Source organism: Myodes glareolus, chromosome 1 (genome assembly GCF_982192425.1).
Source record: "Myodes glareolus chromosome 1, mMyoGla1.1, whole genome shotgun sequence".
Taxonomy (NCBI): Eukaryota; Metazoa; Chordata; class Mammalia; order Rodentia; family Cricetidae; genus Myodes; species Myodes glareolus.
The window spans coordinates 33,776,653-33,791,383 of NC_142026.1; the positions used below are offsets into that span (position 1 = coordinate 33,776,653).

Below are 14,731 nucleotides of genomic sequence, written 5' to 3' on the forward strand. Positions count from 1 at the left end.
CATCTCCTACAACAAGGCCATGCCTCCTCCAGCAAGGCCACACCACCTAATCCTTTTCAAACTGTTCCACTAACTGGGGACTAACATATGAACCTGTGACAGCCATTCTCACTTAAGGCATCACTGTGTGTGGTATTTTTCTCATCGCTCAGACAAAATACAGAAAAGAATCAACTTAAGGGAGGATTTGTTTGGGCTTTTGGTTTCACAGAGCAGTGTTCACCAAGGTGGGAAGGGCACAGTGGTGGGAGTAGTTCAGTTCTTAGTGATGGGCTTTTGTGTTCGCACGGAAGAACAAGAGAGCCCAGAACTTGAGACATCACCTCACACAGACAGTGGATAAGACAAACTGAGAGCTGAGGTGCAGCAGAAACACGGAGCAAGTAAAGCCATAGGACATCTAGGCCCCAAGTCAACCTGGGCAGTAGCTGTCTTTCAGAGCAGAAACATGGAGCCAGTGTCTACAGAGAGAGGTGCAGGGGACTCTCAGTAGATCAACTCAGCATCCATACCAACAGCCTGTCAGAAGAAACGCGTGCTTTCAAGGGGTGTGGTAGCTTTCGTTCAGTAAGCAAGCTACAAAGTGCCGAGAATCTATAACAGACGAACCATCAGGAGAGTCATCAGAGCTGGGTGGTGGGGTTGTATGCCTCTAATCCCAACACTCGGGAGACAGAGGCAGGCAGATCGCTGTGAGTTCGAGGCCAGCCTGGTCTACAAGAGCTAGTTCCAGGACAGGCTCCAAAGCTACAGAGAAACCCTGTCTCAAAAACCAGAAAAAGAGAGAGAGTCATCAGAGGAATCCTAGCCGGAGCTGGCACCATGTATCACCAGCAGACGGGGCACAGCACACCACAGCATAACAGAGGGCAGAGGACAAGAGAGACGAAATGCATGACAGATAAGGTCTTCCAGAGAAATAAATACTACATGCAGGGGTGGAGATCAGAATGCAAGAATTGTGTTTCTAATCAGCAGTGAACTACCCTGACAAGTATATCAGAAGCTGAGCACCTCAGAGATGGGGGTGAGCGGCTCAACTTGAAGTTGAATCAATGTAAATAACGGACCGAGGACACTGTCAAACACTTCCCTGCCTGTCTTTTTAGTCTCAAGAGCAGAAGAGGAAGGAGAGAGACAGACAGACTGACAAAGAGATACACACACACACATACACACACACACACACACACACAGAGAGAGAGAGAGAGAGAGAGAGAGAGAGAGAGAGAGAGAGATTTGTGGGACCATAGCTTATGCTTAATCAAAATTAAAGACAAACAAACAACCAAATAAAGATTGGAGAAGCCTATGATACCCAAGGTAGAATCAATAAATGCAAAAAATTACAAACACCACAACTAAAGCAGCCCTGGACTGTGTTTTTTCCGGATAAAGACAAACAAGGAAGGTGACTGAGCAGGCTGAAGGCTTAGTCCCAGCAGGCTCTTGTCTGTAGGGTGGTCCTGGCTGTGTGCTAGGGACAGCAGGACCCTGGGATAATGCAGGGGACCAAGTCTCTGCCCCTCCCCTCTCCTCCTCCTATTCCTTGTCTTCCCCCTTCACTTAACTGACCATTTTTCCTACATTTGGGCATAAAGAAAATATCAAGTCCTCCACACGGAGGGTGCTGTGAGGCAAGCTATTTCCTGTCTCCAGGAGTTACCGCTCTAAAGGACAGTGCCTCCTTGACTCTGCCAGCTACTCCGAGGGTCATAAAACACAGAAAGCCGGAGGCCTGACTGAGAGGCCACCTCCTCCAGCTCCTGGCACCCACCACCTGCTTACTCTCCCCACGGAGTTGTTATCTACCTGGGATCTTCCACACATATGAAGGCATACAGTTACATGTATGTCTGTGGGCTCTTGAGTCTGACTTCTTTCATTGAATACATGGTTTTCAAGGTTCAATTATAGCCTGTGCTCTCATTATAGCCTGTGCTGGTCCCTTATCCCTTTCCATGGCTCGATAGCATCCCGTTGCATAGTTATGCCACATTTTGTTGACCCATTCCTCTGTCTGTGGGCCTGTGAACACTTGCTGTGATTGGGTGCTTCTGAATGGTGCTGCCAAGAATGAACGCACGAACTTTTGTTAAGCACTCTTTTCGATACTTTTGCATAGGTATGCACCCAGTAGTAGGGTTTGGGGGTCACATGGTCATTCTGTATTTAAGCTACTGAGGACCCACCAAGCTGTGAGTCACGGTGGCTGTGCCGTACTTACTTCCCTGACCAGCACTGTGTGGAAATGCCAGGTTTTCCAGCTGGGTGTTTTAGTCCCTCATTTGTTTGCTACAGCCACCTGAATCTAGGCAGGAATACAAAACGGTCTGGTTGTTTGGGGAAGTAGTTTGACAGTTTCTTCTAAGGCTGGGCAGGCACTTCGTAGGACCAACCGTTCCACCCCTGGAGATGAGAGATACCATATGTTTCTGAGAGAACAAACACAGATAAAAATCATATCAGAGACAAAAGTCGTCTCAAGCCGAGGAATGTGTAAACTGGCATGCCGATCAGGAAAGCCCTCAGGAGAGACACAGAGGCCTCAGATGCTCACATGGGGTGAGTGTGGTGGTCTGAATGAGAATGGCCCCCGCAGGTTCATAGGTTTACATGCTCAGTCCCCAGCTGATGAACTGTTTGGAAGGGTTAGGAGGTGTGGCCTTGTTGGAGTGGGTGTGTCCAATTTGGAGGAGATGTGTTGCTGGGGGTAGGCTTTGAGGTTTCAAAAGCCCAGACGAGGCCCAGTCTCTGTCTTTGTCTGTCTGTCAGTCTGTCTCTCTCTGTCTCTCTCTGTCTCTCTGTCTCTCTCTGTCTCTGTCTCTCTCTGTCACTGTCTCTCTGTCTCTCTCTCTCTCTTTCTCTCTCTCTGTCTGTCTGTCTCTGTCTCTTTCTCTCTCTGTCTCTGTCTCTCTCTGTCTCTCTGTCTCCCTCTCTCTCTCTCTGTCTCTGTCTGTCTGTCTGTCTCTCTCTGTCTGTCTCTCTCTCTCTCTGTCTCTCTCTCTTTCTCTCTCTCTGTCTGTCTGTCTCTGTCTGTCTCTGTCTCTCTCTATGTCTGTCTCTGTCTCTCTCTCTGTGTCTCTCTCTCTGTCTCTGTCTCTCTCTGTCTGCCTCTCTCTGTCTCTCTCTCTCTCTCTCTCTGTCTCTGTCTCTCTCTGCCTTCTTTTGCCAACGCAGCCCTTAGCTACCTCTCCAGCACCATGTCTGCCTGTATGTTACCATGCTTCCCACCAAGATGATAATGGACTAACCTTCTGAAATTTTAAGAAAGACCCTAGTGAGATGTTTTCTTCTGTTAAGAGTTGTCTTAGTCATGGTGCCTCTTCACGGCAATAGAACACTAAGACTTCGAGTAAGTGGCAGAAACATTGCTCTCACTGCAAGACGAAGGGCGTGAAGCCCTCACCTATGTGGTTCTGCTTTATCTGGAGCAGACATCAGATCAGAGTAGGGCTTGGGGAATTTCCTGAAGCCCCATGGTATTCTCCGTCTGTCAGATCGTGAAGTGGGTCAGATTTCTCTCACATAAACCATACCTTTGAAAACTGGTTGATTTTAAGCCAAAGTCTCAGAAACCCAGTTCCTCCTTCTGCGTTATGGAGGGAATTGAGCTCCTGCTGTCCACCACAAAAGTGGGCCCTCAAGACCACAAGACAACGAGAGGAAAATGAGTCAGCTCTCCTGTGGCTGCTCGTTTGGTACCAGGTATCACCAAACCTTGTCATCAACTTCCTTTCACTTTCCCCTCTCCCTCCGTCTTCCATCTTCTTCCATCTCGTTCTCTCCTTTTCTCTTCTCCTCTTCCCCCTCCTCTTCTTCCTCTTCCATTCCCTCTATTCTTTCCACCAAATTGACCATTGTGATAGTTTGAATGTAATTGGTCCCCGTAATCTCATAGGGAGTGGCCTTATTAGGAGGTGCGGCTTTGTTGGAATGGGGATGGTCTTGCTGAAGGAAGTGTGGCACTGTGGGGGGTGGGCTTTGAGGCTTCCTATGCTCAGGATATCACCCAGTGTCTCAGTTGACTTCCTGTTGCCTGCAAGATGTAGGACTCTCAGCTACTCCTCCGCGTTTGCCTGCATGCTGCCATGCTCCCTGCTATGATGATAATGGACTGAACCTCTGAAACTGTAAGCAAGCCCCCTCAATGAAATGTTTTCCTTCTAAGAGCTGCTTTGGTCATGGTGTCTCATCGCAGCAATGGAATCCCTAAGGCAACCATGTTCCCTGAGTTTAAGCATAAAGGAAAGATCAAGTTATGTGAAGGGCTCCATGCGTGCATAGCTGTTGATTATATACCAAAATACTAGCTGTGGAGTCTGTATAAGTTCATCCAGTCCTAGTCTTGCATTAAAACAAAGAAACAGGAAACTAGTGCACATGCCTCCTTCCTTACATAGCCGGTTTCTGCAGGCCTCATGCCTCTCTTCCTCTTGTGTGCCTCCTCTGGAGCGCAAAACTGGCAGAGGGTTGGCAGTCCAGCCTGCTGACAGCACTGGAGATAGAGATACTGTGCGAGGGAAATCACCTTGTGAGACCCAGAGAGTTAAAGGGTTCTCATCATCTGAAGTTGACATCTACGAGTGTCCTGGTGTGAGAGAGCATCTGTCAAAAGATGGGTAAAACTGGTTTGAATTTATTCTTATATTTTCAGGCGGGTGTGTATGTATACTTGCACACGTGTATGTGTATGAGGTATGTGTGAGCGTGAGCATGTTTGCACAGGGGAGTGTGGGTGTACACATGTCATGACGCTAGCCAGGGGACAACCTCAGATGTTGATTCTCCAGTTCCACCCTGTTCGAGGAAGGGTCTCTTTGCCTTTGTGTCTGCCATGCTAGCTGGCCCCAGAGCCTCTGGGAGTTCCCGTCTTCACCTTCTATTTTGCTGTAGAATTCACCTTACCATGTCTGGCCTTTCCACGGGTTCACTCACAGCAATGCTTTACCCATTAAACCTCTCCTCAGCCCTAGTTTGACTTTATTCTCAGAAGTTAGGGAGTGCCCCAGGAGTCAGGTATGTGTTGGAGTTTAGGTGGGAATGGTTTCTGGAAGAGGAGGCAGGAGGAATCGTGGGTGGGAGAGCACAGAGAGCTGTAAGAAAGCCTGTGGCAGGCAGGTGCCATCATCCCGGGAGGAGCTTCCAGTGTGAGGAAACCCAATGCCGTGGATGTGGCTATGGGCCTGAAACTGGGATACTCATGGGCTGCTACTGATTCTTCTCCCCTGAGAGAAATAAGAGAACAAATCAGTAAAACTGAGTCACGTGAATTGATAAAGTTTTTCTGAAATAAATATATAGTCTAAGATCAGGGGTGAAGGCCAGGGGTGTGATGAGAAAAACCAAAGGGAAATGAATAAATTAAATAACATACATGCTGGTGAGATGGATCGTTGGATGAAAGCACCTGCTGCCCAGCATGGTGACCTGAGTTCTCTTCCCAGACCCGTGTGGAGGAAAGAAAGAACTGACCTCTGCATGTGCACTGTGGCATACATGCACACACAAAATGGCAAAGGTGTGAAAATGTAAAAATAATCCAATATGTATGATTTAAGGAGGTTAAATGTCACCACAGTTCTTTCCAAAGTGCGCGCGCGCGCGCGCGCGCGCGCACACACACACACACACAAACATGCACATACATGAGTACACATGAACACCATACATATAAGCAGAAGATTCACATACATATGAACATAGATATGCAAACATACACGCACACATGCAACACAAGCAAACACATGTACACAAAAACACACAATCGCATGTGCCTGCAAACACACACATATGCACTTTAACCAAGGACATCCAGTTGTGTCTGTCTCTGTCACTCTGGAGAGGCCTGCAGGGCATGCTTCACTGTTCTGGTGACCTCCATAAAAAAGGAATTCACCACATGCCTAGAACTATTCCCCTACAAATGTCTTTGGTGTGTTTTTATACTTGAGATACAATCAGAGTTTTAACACACAAATTTAATTCCAAGTTCATGGCTTTAAACATGCCAGATTAGTAGTGAGGGCTGCTCGGGTCACATTTCCAACTCGTGAATTTAACGTTTTCTGACGACTGTTTTGAAACATGTATAAAGTTTTAATTTAAGGTCTGCTAAAGCTCAAAATTGTCATGGGAAAGAGAGGCCATAATTTGTAATTATAAAATATAGGGGATGATAAATTCAAATGACCTTTTCAGGAACGTTTATGGCCAGGCCACCTTGGAGCAGGACTTTATGAAGTTTGGACATGTGAGGCCACCAAAACCCCCTGAACATATTCAGAGTAGAGAGGGTCACACTCTGTTCCCTCAATGCCTTAAGGTCCCCAAAATAGGTTCCCATTTCTGAATGAGGAGGGTGCCTTCATTTCTGACTGAGTGAAACTGCTTAACCACATTAGACTGTTCATTTGCAGGGGGACACTGAGTCCCCCTGGCATTGAGTGGACTAATCCAAGGTCATCGCAGGCAATGACAGTGGCAGAATCAAGTCTCTTGTGACTGCCTTTCTCTGTAGCCAACACTGTAGCTGGTCCTTGTTAATTTGTTTCCTTACATGCTGAAACAGCATGTAAATTGCATGCCTTCCTGTCCCAACTAGTTTAAACCAAACCACAAAGATACTGTTGCTGTCCTGTGCAGGATGAATGTGACCTCGCTCTAATCCAAGCCAAGCTTCAGCATCCTTGTCACACCAGGAGCAATCAGTCCCTCATCCTCCACACCTCGTGCAAACACACGTGTGCATATACCTACAGACACACACTCCCCTCCAACATACACATGTGTGTAGTCACACATATATGCATGCACAAACGTGTGGGCATATGCTGTTTTCCTCTCCCCGACGTGTACACACAGGTGCACATGCTCTCTTTTCTCCCCCTGGCACACTAGTGTGCGCACCTGCAGCTGTTCCTTGGCTGTCTTCTGCAATTGCTTGCTACTTGGGAGCTGCCTTCAAAGCCAAATCAATTATGGCCATCACTTCCTTGGGACATCTCTTTGCTCCCCACTGCCACCGGCAGGAAATTTAAACTTAGTATTTGTTTCTGTGTGAGCCTCAGGAGGCTTGCTCACCTCTTTCCATGGGTGGTAAACCTACACACGTTGTTCACCAGCCCAGTGTCTCTTCCTAAGGACCTTCTCACCTTCAGGACACCATCCCGACCTCCTGTGTGAGCAATCACAGCCCTTAACCCTGAAGTCAGTTCTCACCTTGGAGGGTCAGGCCTCTCGGTTCAGACGTGAGCTTGCCACACAGAGGGAAGCAGCACTGAGACACAGAGGAGAGGCCAGGGATAAAGTCATTGAGTCTTCTGAATCTAGCTAAGCCTGAACAAGCCTAAGACACTCACATAAATGAGTTCATACATTCTTACTTCGCTAAGCATATTTGAATGAGTTGCTCTTCGACTCTCTGAAACCAAGAATACCAGACCCTGAGCTCCTACCACAGCTACGGTTCCAGTGCAGGGGTTTAACAGCCTTTAGCCAGTGGCATGGCTCCAGATGCAGCCAGTCTTACCCACTGGTAAGTAGTAAGTGCAAGGAGCCCTTTGAGAACTGTGCAGAAAGGGCAGAGTCAAAAGCACCATGTGACACACTATACCCAGCCATCTTCACCATAGATTTCCTGGAACTGGTCCCCAGAACTCAGTACTGGGAGAGCTGGTCTACTTATTAATCATACCGGGGTGGGCTGCTTCTGTCTGCCTTCAGTGTTCATACCCATTCTCCTACTAGAGCTCTGCATCATGGTGCTGGTGTGCCCCCCACCATGCTGGGGTCCTCACCCATTGAGAGCATCCTTAGAACGGGCCGTTTTCTCAGCGACTGCTCAGTGACTTCGAAGCATGCTTGGTAAGAAAGCCTGGCTACATGCTTGTCCCCGCCCTCTTACCCAGCATTCCCAGAGCTGTGGGCCAGCGTCCTAGCAGCACCAATGGTGAGCACTGGGACTTGTGTTTGACTGACATTGCGATTCATGGATTTGATTATATTGTATATGCTTCTATCCATGGCCATTATACCAAGACCTTTTATCTTGCCCTGCTCTGGCTTGTGGAACCATGTCTAGAATCTTCTCCCTTTAACATTACCAAGTAGGCTGAGACAGATTCCTGTCCCCACCTTTCCCTACAAAAAGATGCTCCAGTCTGATGTGGTAAAGTTTGGCTCCAGACCTTGACCGATGGTCCATTCCTGCAGATAGCAGAAAGGTCAATAATCTCAGGTGTTCCATGGGTCAGCACCAGGATGCCCACTGATAAGAAAATACAGGATGAGCCCCAGTTCCACTAGACTGGGCACCACCAGATAATATCCGTGTCTGTTTTCTTTGTCTCTGGAAACCTTGACTCCCAAAGAGTGAAACAATTACAATTAAGGCTACAGAGAAACAATGCTGATCTTATCACTGGAAACATGAATACTGACAGTATCTTAATTGTCTTTCTTGTCATCCTGACGGAATGCCTAGCAAGAAGCAACTTAAGGGAAGGAGGGCTTCTATTGGCTCATGGCGTAGGAAGGCGGAGCAACTGGAGTGTGTGTGGGGGGGTGCTGACTGATTCCTACAGGAAGCAGAGAGAGATAAATGCTGTGCTCGGTTCACTTTCTCTTGTTCTGTAGTCTCACCCCAGCCCCTCGAGTGCTGCCACCTACACTCAAGGTAGGCTCTCTCTTCAGCTCAACCTCTCGGGAAAGGGCAGGTGTTGTCAGAGGCTAGTGTTTCAGCTGATTCTAAGTTCCACAAGCCAGGGCAGCATCAAATCAAGAAGAAATGGGAGAAGTATGGTAGGGAGGGCAGAGATGTTTCTAGACTTGACAGTGGACTAAACTCCTGGTAACAGAAAGCACAGTGATGCCATAAGGTCACAGCACACATCCACCTGAAGGAGTTTTAAAAATAAAATCTTTCTGACCTACAGTGTACCTTGGGTGTGAGTTTTAGTCCTTTGAGGTGTGACTTCATCCTCTGCTGCCACTGTTATGGGGACGGGGTTGGCTCTGAAGCTTTCTTTCTGGAAGACATTAGACTCATACCTAGGAGTCAGTCATTCACTGGGAGACTTTCTTAAGCCTGGGATCTTAGGGTGAGAAGTAAATGCCTTTTCAGCTCCCCAGCCTGCTGGTCACATGCTCACACAGGGAGCGTTCTGAACTACGCAAATCCATCTAGGAAGGGCACCGACAGTGGCACAGGGTATTGTCAACAAGCCAAGAGCATATGATCCCCCAAAGAGTTCTAACATTCAGCAAAGCAATCTAAAGACTCCTACGGTTTATAGACAGGCCACCAGCTTGACACAATTCTCAAATGTCCACCCTTGGAATTAGGGCTCCCATAGACAGAGTGTCATGTTCACCGGCCCTGTGTCTGAGACAAAAGAAAGGTACCTGGATTCTCCTGCTGTGCAAGTCACTAGCAAGCTGCTTCCCAGAACAATGAAAGAGTCAAGAGGGCATCGTCAACCTCTTGATAGATGTCACAGGGTCTGTTGCACCTGTGACAGAATACTGGCTTCTGTCGTCTGCTTCAGCTTTGCCTCACTCAACTCAAGAGGAGGTGACAGCCCACCAGCTCACCAGCACATACACAGGAGCCCTGCTAAATGTCTGATCTCATCCCTCATAGCTTTATTACAGCGAGCCTGCAGGAGCAGACAGGTGTGCTTACTATACCTGCGATTCAACAAAAGGTAGCAGCCGTAGCGTTTGAACGTATATTTATTGCTTTCTATGTAGTTTCTAAGGGATTGTAAAAAATATTTCCTGAGTATCAAGCACACATTTTATTATCCTAATAAAGCCTAGGGGCCGCCTGATAGTGTCCTAGCATTGAAGACCATCTCCAGGTGACAGTTCTATACTGTCACTAACACCCAGCCAGCAGCCATTAAATTCACTGTGCAAACAGGGCACCGAGTTCAGAGAAAGCTACAGAAGAAGCTTTCCAAACGTCAGGTCATATTTTTATTTAATAAATCGAGGTTCCGTGAAACAAAGCGCACATTTTTACACACATGAAAAGAAGCGTTGACATGATTTTCCACATTCGATAATGAATAAATATACCAAGAACTGCATGCGTGCCCATGAACCCTTATTGCGTGATATTTCACACATGTCTGAGTGAGCCTGGGTGGTCTGGGGGGTATCCACACACAAACACATTTTGTTCCTGAGTTATTAATACTTTGGTTTTATTAACCTTATTAAAAACGTGGCTTTTAAAAGGAAAAAAATTCAGGCAATATCAATAGCCAGAATATTATTTCCCAATCCGGTTCCTTTTTCATTACCATTTTATTTTAACCAACTTGAGAGAAAGAGAAGGCTGAATGTCACCTTGCCGTCACCCAGTTCACGACTCTGGAGAGACTCTGGCATTGTCTATGCCTCATTTTTTTTTTTTTTTGTATTTTTAGGTTTCAACTAAAGCAATGACTGAGAGAGAAAGGTGTTCCGAATTCCACCAGCAAGGGTTTGTCTCCGACTCTGTACAATTTTGATTTGTTAGAAATGTTTAAGATAGAAAAGCCCCACCACCCCACACTGAAGAAGAGCAAAGACCAAAGTGAGATGCTGGCTGAGAATCCACAAAAGGCTGAACCACCCAGGCCTTGGACGAAATGCTTAGCTCCTGGGTCAGCGTTTCTCAAACTGTGGGTCGGGAGCCCTTTGGGGGGTCGCACATCAGATATTTACATTACAATTCGTAACAGTAGCAAAATTACAACTACAAAGTAGCAGCGCAGTAAGTTTGTGATTGGGGGTCACCACAACATGAAGGACTGTATTGGGAAGATTGAGAACCATTGCCCTAGTGGTAAACTGTCCTAGTAAAGGGGAACCCCCATCTTTAGTGGCAGCTCTATGTTCCATACAATGTCCCCACCCCTCATCCTCAGGCTGAACTGAGACCTGGGCGGCTTGAGACCTGTGAGGAGGCTTCTCCCTTCCTCCTCAGCTATGACCTCTGCCTCCAGGAGGAAGGGAGGAGGGGAGAGGAGAAGACAGAGTGAGAAAGAGAAACACACAGACACAAATAGGGGGAGGGGACTGGGCTGGACACTGGAAGGCTTCTGTCAGGAAAACACCCTTTGGTTTTAGGGAATGGACAAAACCACCTGATTTATTTAAGCCAGACTTTAAAGAGGGTCCGGGCTGGGGGTGGTGTGGAAGGGGAACTCCTCACCCTGAGTGATATAGGGTGGCAAAATTGACCTAGTTTGTCTGTACCCTTTAACCCGGAAGTCTCCAGAAAAGCCACCCCAGACAGGCAGGAACCTCTTTTGCTCCTAAAATTAGTTGTGAATTTTTAAAAGAAGAAAGCAGGCTACTTTGGGGTATTGAATAAAATGTGGTCTTCCCAGAAGGCAGGACAGAAGGCACTCAGCCTGGGTCAGGCTGCACACAGTGACTAAAACTTTAATTAGCCTCCTGAAGACAGAGAGCATTTAGGGAACTACATGTAGCTCGGTGACTGTCCTCTGCGAGTGGGCCTGCTCGCCATGGAGCATTGTTCCCGGTGCTGCTGGTGGTGGGCGCTGGATGTCCCCAAGATCAGAGAACCAGGTCTTCGGTGAGAGGACAAGAGGTGCCATACACAGCCCTTCCAGCTTCCCAAGACAGTGGTCTCAGCCCGCGGGCCCCACCTCGTGGTCCTCCCTCCTTCCCCCAGGAGCTGCTGATGCTGAGGAGTCTCTGGCCCCAGGTTCAACTTCAATAAGACCTAGCCAGCCCTTGATCACAGGGCTGCTCTGACAGCCATGCTCAAGCCCGGCCTAGTTGAGCCCGGGTCACCTGGGAATAGGTTCAAAGGCAAGGAAGCTGTAAACCACCTCCAGGCCCCAGCTAGAGCGGCCTGGCGAACAAAGAGACCCCAAGCACTTCAAACGCGCTGGCGCTGAGCGTCCAGATGGCAAAGGGCCGGGGTCGGTGATGTCTGTTCACCAAGGCCTGGCCCAATGTTCTGCATCCTGGAGCCCTCCTGCCGAAGCTACCCACCAGTGCCCAGAGCAGGGGACTTCAGGAAGGGCCTGCCTCTCCCTATTCTCCGTGTTCTGGGTTCACCACCCGCCTGCAAACGAAGCAGAGTGCAGAGGCTGAGGCTGAGCCCTAAACCCGGACCCAGCACTCAGGGCAGGGCCAGGCAGGCGGGCGTGGCAGGCACCCGGCGCTCCCGCAGAGGCTCGCTGTGGTACCTAGGCTTAAGGCATTTAGAGATAGGTTCCGAAAAGGTGTCCAAATCGAAGTTCACCCAGAAGGTCGAAATTAAAAAGGGTCCTCCAACTCGCATCCTGGTCCGAGAGGGGCGGCGTCTCTATGGATCTTAGAGGCGAGACTGTGGAGGTGGATATCTCTGCCAACACGAAAGTGTCTGCCCTGCCCGGGGTCGTGGCTCTCAGCTTGCTTGCACAGCTCCACTCACTGCGGGCAGGATCGCGTTGCTGACGGTGAGGTCTCAGTGCGCGCCCCAAGAGGCTCCCAGCTGCGTCCTTGGTCCACGGAGCACATCTGGGCTTGGACTCGCCTCCTCCACCTCTCGTGGAGATCCTGAACCCTGGCAGGGACCAAATCTGCTCCACGAGGCTCAGACAAAGCCAGGGCGGGTTGAGTCTAGGATCAACACCACTGATTAGCGGCCCGCGGCTTAGGTAGCAGAGCAGGCAGCACGCTCGGACCCGGTTTCCGAGATGCCGGCCATAGTCAGGGCCGAAAAAGAGGAGACAAAACTGAAAGTGCCGCCCCCCCCCTCCTTGGGGGGGGCGGCCGGCGAAGGCCCCAGAACTTGTCCTGCCCCTGGCCACCGTGGCCAATCAGCGCGCCGCCCTCGTTCCTGACAGCTATTTAGCAACCCAGCCGGGATAGAGTTTCCAAAAAAGTTAGAATAACTTCCTCTCCCGGAGACCTCGGTTTTGCACAAGCCGGCCTCGAAATTAGAGACTTTGCAGGCGACCCAGGAGCCTGTGCTCCGCGGTCGCGGGCTTGGCCAGTGGCGTGCGCTCGGCGCCCCCCAGCCCCACGCGCGCCGGGCGGGCGCCATGGAGGAGGGTTCCAGCTCGCCTGTGTCCCCCGTGGACAGTCTGGGCACCAGCGAGGAAGAGCTGGAGCGGCAGCCCAAGCGCTTCGGCCGGAAGCGGCGCTACAGCAAGAAGTCAAGCGAAGATGGCAGCCCGACCCCAGGCAAGCGCGGCAAGAAGGGCAGTCCGAGCGCGCAGTCCTTCGAGGAGTTGCAGAGCCAGCGCATCCTGGCCAACGTGCGCGAGCGTCAGCGCACCCAGTCGCTCAACGAGGCCTTCGCCGCGCTGCGCAAGATCATCCCCACGCTCCCCTCTGACAAGCTCAGCAAGATCCAGACGCTCAAGCTGGCCGCCAGGTACATAGACTTCCTCTACCAGGTTCTGCAGAGCGACGAGATGGACAATAAGATGACCAGCTGCAGCTACGTGGCTCACGAGCGTCTCAGCTACGCCTTCTCCGTGTGGCGCATGGAGGGAGCGTGGTCCATGTCCGCCTCCCACTAGCGCCGCGCCACCCACCTCCGGACCCGCACGCCAGGGTAGGTGCTGAGTGTGACGAGTACTCACTATGCACGGGTTGGTGGGCGGGCGGGCCAGAGCATCCTTCATCGTAGAGATCCCTCAGGCCACCACTCCGGAAGGGTTGAGTTTCTCCTGCAAAGATTGGCGGGAGATGGGAAAATTCCTCTGTCCCAGAGGCACCTCCGAGGCCTTTTGCCAGGGGCATCAGTTTGGAACCCTCCGGCTAGCGGCTCCTTAGCAGGGTCCTAATATACTTCTTGGACAAATAGTCACAGTTCCCATTTTTTGGGGTTGGGTGTCTGTGGGTGACCCTGTGGGGAGCAGCTGTCAAAACGTCTTCTTCAGGCCAGCAGAGGCCGGGAGATGCTATGCCCTCTGGGTTGTGGCCCACTTGTTGCTTCGCGCTTATTCTGCGGCGCCAGAGTCCACGCGTGGTGCAGGCAACCAGCTCTTTTTGACTGTAGTTCCGGCCCTCGCCTCGGATGCTAGAGCGTTCGAGCCCTACTTAGCCCGCTCATTAGGTACAATGATGCCGGCCGGTGTCGCCACGGAGTTTACCTGGGAAGGCAGGGAGGTTTCTGTCCTGCGCTGAGGCTCCAGGGTCACAGCCATAAGGAGCAAATTGCTGGGCGCCAGGAGCGCAGGAGATCCCAAGCACCCAGGCCTGGGTGAATACAGCGACATGGAGTCGAATGATGCAGGCAGGCAGGTGAATCTTATCTAGAGTTGGGCGCCTAGCTTGCCAGTCTTGAACTTGGAAAGACACAGAGGGGTCTTGACCGCGCTGCAGCAAGCAACCGCAAGGGATCCAGTGGGGTAACAGGTCTGAGCATGGTGTGGCGGGGGAGGTGAGGAAGCAGTGAGTGCTAGGCCCTGCATGGGGAGAAAGGCGCGGGACACCGCCGAGCCCTGGAAGGTGTGTTTCTCTCTGGAAGAGCATTTAGGACAGGACGTCCTGCGCCAGCTGCTTAGCAGACTCTCTAGGCAGCCCCAGAGGCAATGTCTTCCAGGCAAGGCTGAGGGGCTCCGCTCTCTGGAGGCCTTGTTGTGATCTTTTGTGGGAGAGAGGTGTAAAAAATCCTTCCTACTTAATTTCCCTTAGTTTTTTTTTTTTCACACATCTTGTAATATATCTTTTAAATGAAAGTCTCCACTTCACACCGAAGAAATTTAGA

At 50.1% G+C, this 14,731-nt stretch overlaps 1 protein-coding gene and 1 long non-coding RNA gene across 2 annotated transcripts in view; both read left to right on the plus strand.

The window, feature by feature from the left end:
• The first annotated feature begins 8,480 nt into the window (after positions 1 to 8,480).
• LOC125405306 (uncharacterized) lies at positions 8,481 to 10,561 on the plus strand. Its single transcript, XR_007233536.3, has 2 exons — positions 8,481 to 8,677; positions 10,437 to 10,561. It is a non-coding gene; the product is annotated as an uncharacterized LOC125405306 (long non-coding RNA).
• A 2,320-nt stretch (positions 10,562 to 12,881) lies between these two features.
• Positions 12,882 to 14,731, plus strand: part of Twist2 (twist family bHLH transcription factor 2) — a 51,492-nt gene continuing 49,642 nt past the window's right edge. The window contains exon 1 of the mRNA XM_048441740.3: positions 12,882 to 13,573. Coding sequence (XP_048297697.1) covers positions 13,056 to 13,538 — 483 coding nt within the window. The 5' untranslated portion in view covers positions 12,882 to 13,055 and the 3' untranslated portion in view covers positions 13,539 to 13,573. The remainder of the gene's footprint in view (positions 13,574 to 14,731) is intronic.